At 33.0% G+C, this 20026-nt stretch overlaps 1 protein-coding gene across 1 annotated transcript; it reads left to right on the forward strand.

Moving 5' to 3' along the window:
• Positions 1 to 2634: 2634 nt before the first annotated feature.
• On the forward strand, positions 2635 to 10136 carry LOC129875897 (cyclic nucleotide-gated ion channel 4-like). Its single transcript, XM_055951131.1, has 8 exons — positions 2635 to 3720; positions 4983 to 5198; positions 5890 to 6203; positions 6894 to 7002; positions 7569 to 7805; positions 8505 to 8591; positions 8747 to 9012; positions 9718 to 10136. The coding sequence occupies exons 1-8, from the start codon at positions 3193 to 3195 to the stop codon at positions 9965 to 9967; spliced, it is 2007 nt and encodes a 668-aa protein (XP_055807106.1). The 5' UTR covers positions 2635 to 3192; the 3' UTR covers positions 9968 to 10136.
• The last annotated feature ends 9890 nt before the right edge of the window (positions 10137 to 20026 follow it).

Below are 20026 nucleotides of genomic sequence, written 5' to 3' on the forward strand. Positions count from 1 at the left end.
ACATGTTTAGGGGCCTCTTTTAAATCGTCCAGTCATATCCATGGTTATATACTAATGAACCATGGTTAAGTGAGAGAAGGCTATGTGCGAAGGCGTGTCATACATCTATTGATTCAGTGTAAATATCGTGTGCGGGTAAGTTCCTTTACCTTTTCACTTGGTATTATGGTACTTCTCACAGTGCCCGTGTCATGATTCTGTTAAAGGTCAATTTTTCAATCAACATTAGAAGTTGTGATAGGCTGTATTGAATTTGGTTGTGGCTTTGCTCCTTAGTTAAGTCTATCATTACAAATAAGAAATTTGTGTTCTTGGTGAATCCACAAAGATAGGGGTAAGGTTTGTGTGCATCCTGTCTCCCCATGAGTATTTTGTTGTTGTGCACCCAAGGGTGTGACCTAGTTGTCAATGAAGTTTATGCCAACCTTGGAGATCAGAGTTCAGATTCTGGCGGAGACAAAAGACACTAGATGATTTCGTCCCATCTGTGTAAGTCTTGATAGGCAGAGTTATTCGGTACCTGAATGGGTGGGAGGTAGCGGGTACTTGGTGAGATAGTCGAGGTGCATAGAATCTTGTACCGTTAAATAGAGTAGAATACGAACTTCTACTTTAAAGGGTTTACTACTATACGATCAATGAAACTCTACATTCTACCTCAAACTAGTTGAGTTAGCTCTATGAATTCTCTAGAACCTGAAAAGTTATTCGTGTGTTCAAAATGGTTTTCTGCACCTTACTTGGTAACCATATACCATGCAAGAATACTCTGGCACGAACTATATATACTAATTATGTATCTCAAAGAAGTAGAGGGTCGGACTCATTATCCCCGACAAGGTAGAGGCACGAGTACGTGTTAGCCATTGAATTTCGAGTCTTTTACCATTGGCCCTCGGGGATTGAGCCAAATTTAGTGGTGTGCCACCATCATTGGCTGGAATAGGAAGGATGGACCATATCAATGTGTCAACATACACAAAACCAAAAAAATTGCTTCAGTATATAATAAAATTTGGAAGAGATAAAGAAAAAGTTGAAGAAAGTTAGTGTACTAATTTTGTTATAACAGAAATGTTAGTTTGTCTCTCTGTAAACTACAAACAACTAAGTTTACAATTCCAGACCCAAACAATATTATCAAGACTCATCTAAGATTCTGAAGGAGCAGAATGCTCCACAATAAATCCACGTGCTCCTTTCACTCAGACCCCACTCCACACACTTGCAGACTTGCGGAGCTAGGGGTGCAAAGGGTTCATTTGAGTTCTGATCATTGGAAAATTATATTGCATATCGAGGTCTCAGGTTTAAATCCCAACAGAGATAAAAATACTAGGTATCTCGTGGAATCAGTAGAGGTGCACAAAAAACTGGCTCAGATACTACAGTCATTAAAAAAAATAGTTTTAAATTTGCCCTCTTCCACCTATAGGACCTCAATAGCCCTTAACGTTAATTTTGGGTAAAAAATGCCTCTCTTGAACTTCCAACGTTTGTCTGCTTAGCTAGTGAAGCATGACTTAATTTATAGATGTTTGGGCATCAACGCATAATGTCATTTTGAAGCTAGTTTTTCGTACTTTCATTAGGAAAGTTATTTTTCTTGTTTTCAAGGAACTTGTTTCCAAGTAAACATATTTTCTAGAAAATATTATGACCAAGCTAACATGGGAAAATTGAAGCGGTCAGAAGTTATCACACCCTATACCATGTTATAGTTATAGGTAATGTTACTTCAAATTATATATTGTCTGTGTATAAATTAAACTGACCAGAAAATCTTTAGATGATCTCTTCAAGTACCTAACGGCTCTATTAATACATCTTTTTCTTCTTGAAAGTGATATTTGATTTTATAGTAATGTTGTACTTGTAGTAAGGAAGGATAATTTTTTTTCTTTCATATTAATTGATTTGCAAACAAACAAAAAAAGGAAAGTGCTTCGAACTTGTGTTTTTTAAACTTATTTGTGAATATGACATAACTTCTGCACCTTCCTTCAAATCTTTGTTTTTTTATATACAAAAAAATGTCCCACTTTTTGTCTCCTTTTGTTTCCAATATTACCCTTTTTCAACTTTTGTTTTTTTTTCTCACTTTTTGTTCTAGCTATATTTATAAGGTGTCTTTAATTATCTCAAAATAATTCATATCGTCTTCCATCGAGAAAATATGTGTTTGTTGTAATTACTTGTAACTATATAACTCGTTCTAAATGAAAAATAATGATTGTTTCATTCTACAAATGCTAACCAAATGAAATACTAATAAAGTTAAAGTCAATGACATTAATTAAACCTGCGCAAATAAATAAAGCAAATTATTATTGTGCTTCAATCAATTAAATTATACTAATAATTCAATTAGTTTTTTTGGGGGCATAATGATTATTTGATATTCGAAATTCACTGATTTGATTAATTTAGATTCGCATTGTATAGGGTCTATAAAGGAGAAAATACTCTGTATCAGAAGTTTCTCCATTCTCAAGACTCAAATATAAACCTCTGATTAAGGATGGAGGGATGTTGTCGATTGTATATTTAACAAATACCAATGTAATTTTTTAAAAAAATTCAGTTTCATTGATAGATACATATAGCACTACAAATTACCAAGGGTCAGTTTAGGGAATTCATCGAATTTATCTTCTTACTCCATTTAGTTCCATATCTCTAATAAATACTCCAAATAAAAAAAAACTACAATTATTTGTATCTTCTTCTGGGCACAAAAACTCTGCATATATTCTCTTCTCCTCTCTATAATTCCCAAAACCAACCCCATTTCAATTCTTTCACCAATTAAAATCACCCTCCTCTTCAATTCCGTGATTTCCAACAGACGTTCCTGTCTGAAATCTTGGATTTCTATCAAAAATTTATCAAAAATAGTCTTCGACGAGCACATTCTTGATAAATTCGCATGTTTCTAATAGTGACACCTTCAGGCACAAGAGAAAAATACGTGTGTTTCTAGTAGTGACACCCTCCAGACACAAGAGAAAACTACGTGTGTTTCTAGTAGTGACACCCTCCAGACACAAGAGAAAACTACGCGTGTTTCTAGTAGTGACACCCTCCATACACAAGAGAAAACTACGTGTGTTTCTAGTAGTGAAACCCTCCATACACAAAAGAGAAATACGCGTGTGTTTCTAGTTGTGACACCCTCTAGATACACTAAAAATGGCTAGTCATCATGAACATACATACATTGTTAGTACTGATGATGACGAAGAAGAAGATGATTATGATGAAGAAATTGTCGAAGAAGATGAAAGCGCGTACTCCCAACATAAGTTTAGCAAAATTCATGAACCATGTAGTAGTAGTGGTGGTCGTGATGGCAGAAATGATAAAGTTGGATTAAACATCATCATAGGATTATTTTTCTCAAGAAATAAATTCATTGACCCTAAAGCCCAATGGGTTCAAGAATGGAACAGAGTTTTCTTGCTAGTATGTGCACTTGGTCTTTTTGTTGATCCACTTTTTTTCTATGCAATTTCTATAAGTGAAAGTTGTATGTGCCTTTTCATCGATGGGTGGTTCGCCGTCGCCGTGACGGTTTTCCGGTGTATGACTGATGGTTTACATGTATGGAATATGTGGTTGCAATTCAAGATGATGATAAATAGAAGAAGAAATATGCCATACTTGAAGTCTAACAAAGGTTTCTTGTTTGATCTCTTTGTCATACTCCCTTTACCTCAGGTGAGTTCTTTCTTGATCAGAAACGGATTCAAAATTTTTATATATGATGCTTGCACTTACAATTACATGTTTAAAATTATAATTGTTTTTGAAAAAATAAATAAATTCTATACTTAATAGGTTCATATAAGTAATATATATCTACCTTTTAGTTGCAGTTATCAGTACTTGATAGCAAGTGATGTAAAATGGCAATATGCATATTTTGGATTTTAGCATGAAATTATACTTTAAAGGTGACAAAAACGCATGCATTTCAATAGTAATACATGTGATGTGACCAATTCTTCTAACTCTTTAAAATGCGTATTAATTTTTTCTAAATAATATATTTTCGAAGGATTTAATAAAAATAAAAATAATATATATCGATCAGATAGTCACATACTATAATATAAATCCATGTATTTGACTCCTAAAAAAGAATCATGCCGTGCGTAAATGGGAGTGTTGGAAGATATAATTAAATAAATAATAATATGTTATCTCTAATCACATAAACTTTTAGATAATATGACCACATACTTAATAAAAACGTTCTATCTTTAATAACTTAATTTTTTAAATGAGATGCAACACATTTATACCTTATTTGCTCTGTAGAATTTTCTGACAAAGGAGATTCGATTGAACCTCCGTAGCCTTATATATAACTCTATTCCTATTAATATATATGCTATCATACATGATACAATTCGCATTCGGGTAGAAGGCTAGTACATAGTCGCGTTACCCTACCCTACTAGTAGGCGCATTAGCGCACTATAACTTCCTTCGTGGAGGACCCAGATTAGGATTAAAGGCTAAGTGATTCATCTTTTGCACCATAGTAGTTGTAGTTCTGTCCATTGTTTATTGCCTTTTGATTTCTGCATTGTATTGTTGTTTATAGTTGTGGCGCCATCGTACTTTGACTGTCTTATCTATCTTATCTTATTTATTTATTTATTGTAGTTATGCCTCTTTCTTCCCGTACCACTCTACCACGACTTTCCCTTTTGCTATTTCTGTTTTCATCTTGTTTTCTATATGTTTGCTCCTATCTGACCTTTTATCTTGTCCTCTCTTAAAGCCGAAGGTCTTTCGGAAACAGCCGCCCTACCTTTCAAGGTGGGGGTTAGGTCTGCGTACACTCTACCCTTCCCAGACCCCACATTATGGGAATATACTGGGTTTGTTGTTGTTGTTGTTGTATACTATCACTGTATATAACTTAAATATTATGTGATTAATTAATTTTCATTCTCATTTTTTTTTTGCAGCTAGTGATGTGGGTAGGAATTCCAATTCTATTGGAAAAAGATTTAACAACAACAGTGATGACAGTTTTATTAATTATATTCTTATTTCAATATCTTCCCAAAATCTATCACTCAATTTGCCTCTTGAGAAGAATGCAGAATCTGTCTGGCTACATTTTTGGCACTGTTTGGTGGGGAATTGCACTTAATACCATTGCTTATTTTGTCGCATCGCACGTAAGTTTTACAGTATATACGATCTTATAATAGTAATTTATATTGTTATATTAGGTTATCTGACAGTATATACGATCTTATAATAGTAATTTATATTGTTATATTAAGTTATCCGTAATAACAAGTATAGTATTATTTGTTTAGAGCATCTTCTATGGAAAAAAATTTGCCACTAATCTTATTTAACGACAGATTATAAAAAAATCTTATTAGCTTTAGTGACAGATTAATAGCAAATTTCGTAGTTAATTATTTTAATTTTTACTATGGTGATTAAATAAACTTTTACTTATGTTTCATGCACCTTTCTACTATAGAAATAAACTCATAAACTTTAAAACTTCTCATTTTCTAATTCTTAAACTTAATTATTTACTTTGTTGATTTTCAATACTATTCATACGTAGTTTTTAAATATATATACTCTTTCTGTCCCAATTTATATGATATTTTTTAGATTTTGAGAGTTTTTAATGTTTTTTTTTAATTTTTTATGTTCTGACATGAAATCTTTATATTTTTTTGAAAATCAAAAACTACGTAAAAATATATTATAAGTCACAATATTTGATAGTTTAAAATATGAAAAAGAAAACCGACTCTCAAAATCTGAAGGAGACACACAAATTGGGACAAAAGTTGAATTCACGTATTTTAGTTTGACTCTTGTACTCCGAACCCGAACATGCAGGCTGTGGGAGCATGTTGGTACTTGCTAGGTATTCAAAGGGCAGCCAAATGTCTAAAAGAACAATGCATAGTTACAAAAGGTTGTGACCTAAAAATGTTGGCATGTGAAGAGTCATTTTATTATGGAACAAGTAGTTTGGTGAAGGAAAAAAATAGATTGATGTGGGGAGAAACAAGTAATGCAAGATTTACTTGTCTTAAAAATGGGCAAAATTTTGATTATGGAGCTTATAAATGGACTGTTCAACTTTTCTCAAATGAAAATCATATTGAGAAAATATTACTTCCAATATTTTGGGGCCTCATGACTCTAAGGTATGTACTAATAACTTTATCCTGTCTTGTTCGGACTTTTTAAAAATGTTGTGAGGGTGTTTGTTGGATTCTTTAATCACTATCAAAAAACATAAATTAGCAACGGACAAATAATGTAGTGAAACAACAAAAATCGTTGTTAATTCTATTTAACAACGGATTAGTGATACATTATTATAGTAATTTTTTTCTTCTAGCTAAGAGATATTTAGCAATAGATTAACGACAAAGTTCGTAGTTAATTTAAGATTAATCGTAGTGAAAAGTAATGTATTTTTGAATAATCCGACACGAGTGCTATATAGAACAATTCTTGAGAGTTCGAGCAATATAAATTTTATCTAATACTCCCACTGTTCATTTTTTTTGTCTACTATTTCAAAACTAGATTTTCACTTTTAACATATCAAGAAAAGATGATTATTTTTTTTCGTTTTTATCCTTAACATTTATTACTTATTTCCCAAATTATTTTCCACGACTTAAATACTAAACATCAATTAATATGAGTATTGTGGGTAAAATACTCATATCAATCGTTGTTTTTTTAAAAATCGTGCAAAATTCAAAGTGAACAAGTAAAAATGAACGGAAAAAATTAAAATCTTGTGACTTTTTTTTTCTTTTTTTCTTGTATTGTATCCATAGGGTTAATAACAAATCCAAGTGCATTAATTAATTATTGTGCAGTACATTTGGGAACTTGGAGAGCACAACAGATTGGCTAGAACTGATTTTCATTATCATAGTTCTTACCTCTGGCCTAATTTTGGTCACCATGTTCATTGGAAACATTAAGGTAAATTTAATTATCATACTAAAAATATTAATTTATGTTTAGTTTTAGATTTCATAAAAGTCTAAAACTAATCAGCCATATGTTGGCATGAAACTTTCTAACTATATATAACTTAAACTCTTGACAAAATATTAAGTATGGATTAATTTGCTATCACAAATTAAACTGTACTTATATTACTTTCTCCATCCCAATTAATATGATGTAGTTTGGCTTTTAATTTTTTTTTTATGATGTAGTTTGACTTGACATAAAGTTTAAATTTTTTTTTTTTTTGAAACTTGTGGTCCAAAATACGTCATCGATATTTGTGTGGCGATAAGTCATTTCATTAAGGATAAAATGAGCATTTTTTTTTGATAAAATGAGCATTTTAAAGTTAAATGTGTCATTCTTTTTTATACTGACTAAAAAAGAAAGAGAGTCATATAAATTGGAATAGAGAAACTAATAATCTTGACATGAAATGTGTCATTTTTTTTGAGACTGACTAAAAAGGAAAGCGTGTCGTATAAATTGAAACAAAGAAACTAATATTCTTGACATGAAATGGATATATAATGTAGGTGTTCTTGCATGCAACAACATCAAAGAAACAAGCAATGCAACTAAAGATGAGAAATGTAGAATGGTGGATGAGGAGAAGAAGGTTACCTAGAGAGTTAAAGCAAAGGACTAGAAATTTTGAAAGGCAAAAATGGGCAGCAATGCGTGGTGTTGATGAATGTGAGATGATTAGAAATCTTCCTGAGGGTCTTAGGAGGGACATTAAGTACCATTTGTGCTTGGACTTGGTCAGACAGGTAAAATGGACGGTTTGAGCTGAATTTAAATATATTATAATAAATTGAATTAATAAATGAATCATTGTTCAATCACTGAGAAAAGTGCAAATTAGGATACCTGATTTTGGTGTAAGTTATGTCATAATTTATAGATTTTTGCACGTCTATCTACTTCAGAACATCTTTAAATATATGGAGTGTGAAGTAAGTCATGATAAAACCTACCTTTGGACAAAAAATATGACTGAAATTCATACATTTTTTACTAAATTTCATACATATATGGCTGAAGTTTAGTCATTTTTGCTTTTCATCCACAGTTTTTCCTGAAGTTTCAGAAATTACATATTTGAAGTTGTTTCAAAGTGGATAGATGACGTGCAAAAAGTACAAATTAAATAGAGGTGTCCAAATAGAGTACCCCGAGAAATTTACGCTCAATCATGTCCAAAAATTACTTGCGCTGCAATGAATTGGGTGAAGATAGGCTAAACAATGGGGTCATAACCCAATTCACTCAACTCTTATCAACTTTTATTATCTTATAATAGCTTTATTATAGCAATATATAACATATCAAACATAAAAAAAAAAAGAGAATATTTTAATAAGGTTACTTATGAGTCAATTTAGACTACGCACTAATAAATAATTATCGAAATATATTATCTATACATTAGATATTATTCTAATGATACATGCACTTAATTATTTTAGGTACCTTTATTTCAACATATGGACAGTTTGGTGCTAGAGAACATATGTGATCGTGTGAAGTCCTTGATTTTCACTAAGGGGGAAACAGTAAGTTTGAATCTTAGCTACGAACATCAATGCTAATTTATCGTTGAATTTTCAATAGCTATCTTTTTTTTAGATAATTTATCGCTAATTCATCTCTAAATAAAATTAACGACAAATTTTACTGTTTAGCTAATATTTTTTTTTTTTTTGGTTAGATATCTAGAGAAGGAGATCCAGTACAAAGAATGTTATTTATAGTAAGAGGTCACCTCCAAAGTAGCCAATATTTACGAGATGGTGTCAAAAGTTATTGCATGTTAGGTCCCGGAAATTTCAGTGGAGATGAACTATTGTCATGGTGTCTCCGGCGACCTTTCGTCGAGCGGTTGCCACCATCGTCCTCGACGTTGGTGACCCTCGAGACCGTCGAAGCCTTTGGCCTCGAGGCCGAAGATGTCAAGTATGTGACGCAACATTTCAGGTACATCGTGGTATTTCAGTTACATGTTCAATTGAATTCAATATGACATTTATGAGTACAAAATTCGTCACAATTCAATTGTCTAAAAAACATGTGTGACATTACAATCGTAACAAATTTCATCCACATCGATGAATTTGTTTTAAAACCATGGCAAGTCTATTACAAATTTTGTAATAGACCGGTCATAAATTTGTGTTTCTTCTAATATATGTGGAAAAAACTGAATTCAATATTTTTTACGCGAAACATAAAATATATAATTTTCACCTATAGGCCAACCCCGATGTAGGTACTAGACATAGGGTGGGACAGCAAAAAGAAAATATAGGTATCAATCACATAACTTTAACAAATACTTCAATCTGTCCCTTTTATGGGAAGATGTTACTCTTTGGGAAGTCATACAGTCTCTTCTTTAACGATGATTTTTTCAAATATTTTATAAAATATTTTGAATCGTTAACTACGTTGACGTAAAATATTGGTCATGTAATTTTTAAATATATAACTTATGCCTAAGTATACACTAAAAATTAGGTGTTTTGGCCTTCGTATTACGAACCCCTTCGTAGTACAATTATAAGGAGTATCAGATTCTGAACTCATAAATTTAAGAGTATGAATTAATTATATTTGAGGCTAAAACTTTAAAAAAATATATTAATTTATCGAATTTAAATTCTAAATCTGTCTTTGTTTCAGATATACGTTTGTAAATGAGAAAGTAAAAAGAAGTGCAAGGTATTATTCACCAGGGTGGAGAACTTGGGCTGCTGTTGCTATTCAATTAGCTTGGGGAAGATACAAACATCGATTGACATTTTCTTCTCTGTCTTTTATTAGACCAAGAAGGCCATTGTCTCGTTGTTCTTCGCTCGGGGAGGATCGACTAAGACTATATACTGCTTTGTTGACTTCACCAAAACCTAATCTAGATGATTTTGATTTCTAAAATCATTTTGAAAAATATAGTATACTTATAGTAAGTCATCTGACTTATGTTTGATATATTTTCTTTGATTCGATTAAAGGTTTCATCTATTATGATCCAAATTTATATTTTTAATCAATTGTTTTTCATGTATATTAGTCTATAAATTTTTTGATATATGATCGAGTGATTCTGGTTGACTCCAAATTTTATGGGTTCACTCGTAACGATCTAACAATACTCATTACCTCTACAAGATCAACGTCACTTTTTAAAGAGTTTCGGAGTCACGAAATAGAAATTCGGGATTCTCATTTTTTCATGTCCATGAAAATTTAAGAATATTACTAACAATTTTGTTTAATCCCAAATTATGTGGGTCCATTTGTGATTACCTAGTGAATGATACTTGATGCCTCTACAAGATCAATGCCACTTTTTTGGAGTTTCGGGGTCACGAGATAGAAATTCATGATTAACTCAGTTTTTCATGTATGTTAGTCAATGGATTATTATTTTTTGTGTTAGAGGTCAAGAAATAAAATTTCAGAATTTTCTCAATTTTTCATGTGTGTTAGTCTATGAATATATGAAAATATAAGTCAGCGGATTTGTAACACCCCAAATTTTTTTTGCCAAGACTCGAATCATTCTTCAAATGCGTATAGACTCAAACCAAATGAATTCTACTTGTATAGATGAGTTAGGATCAATTCCTAAGTATTTTAAGTGTATTAGAGGTAAATTAGGGTCATAAGAGATTTATAACACCAAGCCAAGTCCAAAGAATTTCTATCGGCTAAGTTTTCATATGAGACCGTATAAGAGTTAACTTCAAACGCCCATATCTCTAAATATATGAGGAATTAGGTGGCCCATCACCTATTAAATTAAAGGTCTTTGAGTTTTCTTTCCAACTCTACCAAGATTGCATTTTTTGGAGTTCGGAGTAAAAAGTTATGTCCAGTTAACCAGAAGAGTGCACGACTCTGGTCGACTGGGCATAACCTTTTACTCCGAACTCCAAAAAATGCAATCTTGGTAGCGTTGGAAATAAGACTCAAATACCTTTAATTTGATAGTCATGGGCCACCCAATTCGTTATATTTTAGAAGATATGGTCGTTTGAAGTTGACCCTTCTACGGTCTCATACGAAAACTTAGTCGATAGAAATTCTTTGGGTTCGGCTTGGTGTTAGAGATCCCTTATGGCCCTAAACCACATCTAATACTCTTCAAATACTTAGGAATTGATCCTAACTCATATATACAATTAAAAGTCATTCAGTTCAAGTCTATACGCATATGAAGAATGGTTCGAGTCTTGGCGGAAAAAAATTTGGGGTGTTACATAAAGATTTCAATTTTTTTTTACTGAAAGTCATATCAAAAAAATATTAATGGGCTAACACACACACAAAATGAGAAAATTGGTTAACTCTGCTTGTACGACCCTTAAATGATATAAATATGTCGTGCATCGTGCCGAGGCTACATGTATTGCTCTCCTGAATATTTATGGAGGGTTCCATAAAGGTTTCAGAAAAATAAAGATCGAAATTCATATCACCAAAATATTTATGGTCTAACACAAAAGAAAAATGAGCAAATTGGCTAATTCTCTTGTGCATTTCTAAATGTTATGAATATGCTATAGATCGTGCTGAGGCTAAATGTACTGCTCCCCCAACAACATACGAAGGGTCCCGAAAATATTTTGAAAAAAATTTGACCGAAAACCATATTACCAAAATATTAATGGGCATAACACTCACGAAAAATATGAAATCGCCTAATTCCGCTTGTGCGTTCCCTAAATGCTATGAATATATCGTGGATCGTACCGAGGCTTTACGTACTGGTCCCCCGGATACTTATGGAGGATACCATAAAGGTTTCAAAAAATGACCGAAAGACATATTACCAAAATATTCATTGGCTAACATACACAAAACAAATGTCTTATTCTGTTTGTGCGGTCCCTATATTCTATGAATACAACGTGAATTGTGCCGAGCTACATGTTCTTCTCTCTTGGTACTTAATAATGATCCCATAAAATTTTCGTAAAAAAATTGACCGAAGATATATCACCAAAAATTCATGAGCTAACACATACAAAAAATGAGAAAATCGGGTAATTCCGCTTGTGCGGCCCCTAAATGCTATGGATATGTCGTGGATTGTGTTGAGGCTACATGTACTACTCCCTCGGGTACATACAAAGGGTCCCATAAAGGTTTCAAATAAAATTTAACCGAAAGTCATATCACAAAAATATTAATAAGCTAACACACACGAAAAATGAGAAAATTACCTAATTTCAATGGTGCGGTCCCTAAATGCTATTAATACGCTATGACTCATACTGAAACTATATGTATTGCTCTTTCTCCCCTGGTACTTACGAAGGATTCCATAAAGGTTTAAGAAAAAAAACTGATCTAAAGTCATTTTACCTAAATATTCATGGGCTAACACACACGAAAAGTGAAAAAATTATCTAATTCCGCTTGTGCGGCATCTAAATGTTATGAATACGCCGCGGATAATTCCAAAGCTACAATATTTCACCTTTGGGTACTTACGGAGGGTTCCATAAAGGTTTCATAAAAAATCGGCCGAAGTTCATATCACCAAAATATTCATGTGCTAACACACAAGAAAAATGAGAAAATCATCTAATTCCGCTTGTTAGGCCCTAAATGCTATGAATAGTCGTGGATCATGCCGAAACTACACGTACTGGTCTTTTGGATACTTACAGAGGATACCATAAATATTTTTTAAAAAAAATTGATCGAAAACCATATCACCAAAATATTTATAGGCTAACACATATGAAAAATGAGAAATTACCTAATTCAACTTGTGCAACCCCTAATTGCTATGAATATTTCATGGATCGTGCTGAGGCTACATTTAATGCTCCTTCGAGTACTTACAGAGGGACCATTAAGGTTTTAAAAATAATTAATCGAAATCAATATCACCAAAATAGTCATGGACTAACACATACTAAAAATAACAAAATCACTTAATTGCGATTGTGCGAACCTAAATGTTATTAGTATGTCGTGAATCGTACCGAGGCTATATGTAATACTTACCTGTGTACTTATAGAGGGTCCCATAAAGATTTCAGAAAAAAATTGATCGAAAGCCATATCACCAAAATAATCATGGGCTAACACACTTGAAAAATGAAAAAATTATCTAATTCCACTTTTTTAGCCCCTAAATGCAATGAATATGCCATGGATTGTGCCGAGGCTAAACGTACTGCTTACTTGGTTACTTACAGAGGGTCCCATAAATGTTTCAAAAAAATTTGGCAGAAAGTTATATCACAAAAATATTCATTGGTTAACACACACGAAAAATGAGAAAATTGCTTAATTCTTGTGTGACCCCTAATGTTATAAATATATTGTGCCGAGGCTACACATATTGATCTCTCTAGTACTTACAGAGGTATCCATAAAGGTTTCAAAAAAAATTAATCGAAAAACATCTCACCAAAATATTTTGGATTAACACATACGAAAAATGAGAAATTACCTAATTCTGTTTGTGCGGCCCCTAATTGTTATGAATATTTCATGGATCCTGCTGAGGCTACAATTAATGCTCCTTCGAGTATTACGGAGGGTTCCATGAAGGTTTAAAAATAAATTAACCAAAATCTATATCATCGAAATAGTCATAGACTAACACAAACTAAAAATAACAAAATCGCCTAATTTTGCTTGTGTGACCCATAATTGCTATTAATATATTGTAGATTATATTGAGGTTACACATACTGCTCTCCACGGTACATACGGAGGGTCCCATTAAGTTTTCAAAAAATATTTGACCGAATCTATATCACTAAAATATTTATGGGTAACACACGAAAAATGATAAAATCATTTAATTTTGTTTATGCGGACCCTAAATGCTATGAATACGCTATGGATTATGCCGAGGCTCACGTACTTCTCCCTAATACTTACGGAGGGTCCCATAAAAATTTTTAAAAAATGACCGGAAGTCATATTATCAAAATACTCATTGGCTAACATACACAAAAAATAAAACAAATGCCTAATTCAGCTTGTGCGGCCCCTAAATACTATGAATACATCGTGGAACGTGTCGAAGCTACATGTACTGCTCTTTTGGGTACTCATGAGAGTACCATAAGGGTTTTGGAAAAAAAAATCCGAAAGTCATATCACAAAAATATTTATGGGCTAACATACACGAAAAATTAGAAAATCGCCTAATTTAGCATGTACTACCCCTAAATGCTATGAATATGCCTGAAATTGTGTCGAGGCTACACGTACTGCTCTCTGGATACTTACAGAAGGTTCCATAAAGTTTTCAAAAAAATTATCCAAAAGTCGTATCACCTAAATATCCATGCACTAACACATACGAAAAATGAGAAAATCGCCTAATTCTATCTGTGCAGGTTCTAAATGCTCAGAAATTTGCGTTAATTATGCTAAGGCTACACGTGTTCTGCAAGGTCATTACAGAGGATCATGTAAAGGTTTTGCAAAAAAATTTACAGAAAGTTATATCACCAAAAAATTAATGGACTAACACATACGAAAAACTGAGAAAATTACCTAATACTTATTGAATGACCCCTAAATGCTAAGAAAGTAGCATGAATCATGTCGAGGCTACACGTGCTTCTCCCCCAAGTCTCTACGGAGGGTCCTATAAAGGTTTTGCAATAAAATTAATTGAAAGACATATCACCAAAAAGTTAATCACATATGAAAAATTGAGAAAATCACCTAATTCATGTTAAGTGGACCCTAAATGCTAAGAAAGTGGCAAGGATTATGCCAAGGCTACATGTACTATTCTCTCAGATTGTTAGGGAAGGTCCAGTAAAGTTTTTGCAAAAAAATTAACCGATTGACGTATCACCAAAAGATTAATGAGCGTTAACACACGAAAAATTGAGAAAATTGCCTAAAAAAGTGGCATGGATCATACCTAGGCTACACGTACTATTCCCCAAGTTATTATGGATAGTTCTGTAAAGGTTTTGCAAGATAATTGTATAAAAGCAATATCACCAAAAAATTCATAGGTAAACAAACACGAAAAACTAAAAAAATAATCTAATTCTTGTTGAATGACCCCTAAATAATAAGAAAATAGCGTGAATTATGATGAGTCTAAACATAATATTCCTCAAGTCGTTATGGAGGATCCTATAATGGTTTTGCAAAAAAATTGACCGAAGTCATCTCACCAAAAAATTAATAGACTAACACACACGAAAAACTGATCAGAAAATCTCCGAATTCATGTTGAGTGGCCCCTAAATGCTAAAAAAGTAGTATGGATCATGGAGAGACTACAAGTACTATCCCCCAGGTTGTTATGGAAGATCTTGTAATGTTTTACAAAAAAATTGATCAAAAGTCATATCACCAAAAACTTGATGGGCTTACACACAAAAAACTGAGAAAATCACCTAATTTCTGTTGAGTGATCCATAAATGCCAAAAAAGTGACGTAGATCATGTTATGGACACGTACTGTTCCCCAAGTTCGTTATGGAGGGTCTTGTAGATATTCTACAAAAGGATTGACTGAAAGCCATATCACCAAAAAATTCATTGGCTAACAGACACGAAAAACTGAAAAAGTTATCTAATTTCTATTGAATGGCCCCTAAATGTTAAATAAGTAGTGTGGATCATGCTGAGGCTACACATATTTTTCCTCTGGTAATTGCGGAAGGTCGTGTAAAGATTTTGTAAAAAATTTTGACCGAGATTCATATCACAAAAAAATTATAGGCTAACACACATGAAAAACTGAAAAAATCACCTAATTTTTGTTTAGTAGCCCCTAAATGCTAAAAAGGGGGCGTGGATCATGACAAGTATACACTTACTATTTCCCCAAGTTTTTACAGAGAGTACTGTAAAGGTTTTGCAAAAATATTAAATAGAATTCATATCACCAAAAAAATCATTAGCTAACATGTACAAAAAACTGATAAAATCATCTAATTCTTGTTGATTTGCCCCTAAATGAGAAGAAAGTGTTGTAGTTCATGTCGAGGTTGCATGTACTGTTCCCCAGGTTGGTACAAAGGGCCCTTTAAAGGTTTTGCAAATAAATTAATCGAAAATCATATCACCAAAAAATTCATTGGCTAACACACTTGAAAAACTAAGAGAATCGCCTAATTCCTTTTGAGTGACCCTTAAATACTAAGAAAGTAGCATGGATTATGTTGAGACTACACATATGGTTTCCCCAGGTTGTTACGTATGATCCTATAATGATTTTACAAATAAATTGACTGAAAGTCATATCACCAAAGAATTCATGGTATAACAAACACAAAAACACAGAAAATCACCTAATTCCTATTAAGTAGCCCCTAAATGCTAAAAATTGGCATGAATCATGATAAGTCTACACATACTGTTCCCAAGATTTCTACGAAAGTTATTGTAAAGGTTTTGCAAAAACATTGATCGAAAACATCTCACAAAAAAATTCATGGGCACCTAATACCTGTTGAATGGCTAGTAAATGTTAAGAAAGTGGTGTGGATCATGTCAAGGCTATACGTACTATTCCCCCAAATTGTTACAAAGGGCCATGCAATGGTTTACAAAAAAATTCACCGAAAGCCATATCACCAAAAAAATTCATGGGCTAACCACACGAAAAACTGAAAAAATCACCTAATTTTTATTGAGTGACCCCTAAATACTAAAAAAGTGGTGTGGATTATGCTGAATCTATCCATACTAATACTTCAAGTTGTTACGGCGGATCCGATAAAGGTTTTGCAAAAAAATTAACAGAAAGCCATATCATCAAAAAATTCATTAGCTAACACACACCAAAAATTGAGAAAATTATTCAATTCCTGTTAAATAGAACCTAAATGCTAAGAGAGTGACATGGATTATACCGAGGCTACACATATTATTCCCCTAAGTCATTATGGAAGGTCGTCTAAAGGTTTTGCAAAAACATTAACAGAAAGTCATCTCACCAAAAAATTAATTGACTAACACACAAAAAATTGAGAAATCATCTAATTCCTGTTGAGTGGCCATAAATGCTAAAAAAGTGGTATAAATCATGCTGAGGCTACACGTATTGTTCCCTTAGTTCAATAAGGAGGGTCATATAACGATTTTGCAAAACATATTGATCGAAAGTCATATCACAAAAAAATTCACACCAAAAACTAAGAAAATCACATCATTTCTATTGAATAGACCCTAAATACTAAGATAGTGGCTTAGATCATGCCGATGCTACACATACTGTTTTCCCAGGTCGTTATGGAGGTCCTGTAAAGATTTTTCAAAAACATTGACCAAAATCCATACCACCAAAAACTTTATGGGCTACCACACACGAAAAACTAATAAAATCTCCTAATTCCTATTGAATCGCCCTAAATACTAAGAAAGTGGTGTAGATCATGCTGAGGGTACACATACTATTTGCATAGATCTTTACAAAGGGTCTTGTAAAGTTTTGCAAAAATAATTGATAGAAAGCCTAATTACCAAATAATCATGGGCTAACAGACACGAAAAACTGAGAAAATTAATTAATTCCTGTTGAGTGGATCCAACATGCTAAGAAAGTACTGTGGTTCACTACGAGGCTAGTACTATTCTCACGGATCATTACGGAGGTCCTATAAATATTTTGTAAAATTTTTAATTGAAAGTCAATAGGAATTAATTAATTCCTATTGAATCGCCCTAAATACTAAGAAAGTGGTGTAGATCATGCTGAGGGTACACATACTATTTGCATAGATCTTTACAAAGGGTCTTGTAAAGTTTTGCAAAAATAATTGATAGAAAGCCTAATTACCAAATAATCATGGGCTAACAGACACGAAAAACTGAGAAAATTAATTAATTCCTGTTGAGTGGATCCAACATGCTAAGAAAGTACTGTGGTTCACTACGAGGCTAGTACTATTCTCACAGATCATTACGGAGGTCCTATAAATATTTTGTAAATTTTTTAATTGAAAGTCAAATCCCCAAAAAACTAATAAGTTTGGATGGTCCATAAACGCAAAAAAAAATAGTTTGGATCATGCCAAGGCTACACAGATTGTTCCCCAGGAAACTACGGAGGTTAATGTAAAGGTTTGCAAAAAAATTGACTTAAAGTCATGTCACCAAAAAATTCATTGGCTAATACACACAAAAAATTGATAAAATTCTTTAAGTGGCCATAAATTGCTATGAAAGTGGCGTGGATCATGCTGAAGCTACACGTACTGTTCCCCAGGTCGTCATCGAAGGTCCTTTAAAGGTTTTGCATAAAAATTGACAAAAAGTCATATCACAAAATTATTAATAAGCTAACACACACGAAAAACTAAGAAACTCACCTAATTCCGATTGATTTGCCCTCAAATAGAAAGAAAGTGGAGTGGATTATGTCGAAGCTACACGTACTCTTCCCCCGGGTCATTATGAAGGGTCCAATAAAGGTTTTGCACAACAAATTGACCAAAATCCATAAAATTCATTAGCTATCACACACGAAAAACTGAGAAGATCGTCTAATTCATGTTGAATATCTCCTAAATGCTAAGAAAGAGGCGTGAATCATATCGAGGCTACACGTATTGTTCCTCCAGGTTGTTAAGGAGGGTCCTTTAAATATTTTGCAAAACAAAATAGATCGAAAGTCATCTCACCAAAAAAAGCATGTGATAACACACAGGAAAAATTGAGGATATCGCATAATTCATGTTAAGTGGCTCCTAAATATTAAGAAATTGACGTGGATTATGTCAAAGCTACACGTACTGTTCCCCACAAATTTTCACAGAGGATACTATAACGGTTTAGCGAATAAATCAATTAAAAGTCAGATGACCAAAAAAATTCATGAGCTAACACACACAAAAAAATGAGAAAATTGCTTAATTCCTGTTAAGTGGTACCTAATACTAAGAAAGTGGTGTGGGTCATGACAAGTCTACAGTACTCTTCCCCAAAAATGTTACAGAGTGTTCTGCAAAGAGTTTGAAAGAATTTGACCAAAATTCATATCACCAAAAAATTCATAGGCAAACACATATGAAAAACTGAAAAAAAATCTCGTAATTCCTGTTAAATGGGCCTTGAATGGTAAGAAAGTGGCATGGATCATGTCGAGGCTACATGTACTATTTTTCTAGGTCATTATAAAGTTTTTTTTTAAAAAATGACCTAAAGTATATCACCAAAAAATTCAAAGGCTAACATACGAAAAACTGAGAAAAATGTCTAATTCCTATTGAGTGACCTCTAAATGAAAGAAATGTGGCTTGGGTCATGCCGAGGATGTAAGTACTGTCTCCCAGGTTTTTACGGAGGGTCATATAAAGGTTGTGCTAAAAAATTAATTGAAAGTCATATCACCAAAAAATTCATGAGTCAACACAAACTAAAAATTGTGAAAATCACCTAATACATGTTGAGTGACCCCTATATGCCAAGAAAGTGGTGTAGATCATACTGAGGCTACATGTGTTGTTACCTCAGGTCGTTATGAAGGTTCCTGTAAAGATTTTTTTTAAATTGACCAAAAATCATATCACGAAAAAAAAATCATGGGCTAACACATACAAAAAACTAAGAAAATCGCCTAATCCTGTTGAATGACCCAAAAATACTAAGAAAGTGACGTGGATCAAGATAAATCTACACGTACTATTCCCCGAAGTTGTTGCGGAGTGTCCTGTAAAGGTTTGCAAAAAATTAACTAAAAATCACGTCACCAAAAAAATTCATAGGCTAACACACACAAAAAGTTGAGAAAATCACCTAATTCTTGTTGAATGGCTCCTAGATGCTAAGAAAGTATCGTGGATCATGCCAATGCTACACATATGGTTCCCCCAAATCATTATGGAGGGTACTGTAAAAGTTTTGCAAAAAAAACTAACTGAAAACCATATTACCAAAAAGTTCATGGATTAAAACACATGAAAAACTGAGAAAATCAATTAATTCCTGTTAATGGCTCCTAGATGCTAAGAAAGTGGCGTGGATCATGCGAGGTTGCACG

The sequence above is a fragment of the Solanum dulcamara genome, chromosome 12 (assembly GCF_947179165.1).
Source record: "Solanum dulcamara chromosome 12, daSolDulc1.2, whole genome shotgun sequence".
Taxonomy (NCBI): domain Eukaryota; kingdom Viridiplantae; phylum Streptophyta; class Magnoliopsida; order Solanales; family Solanaceae; genus Solanum; species Solanum dulcamara.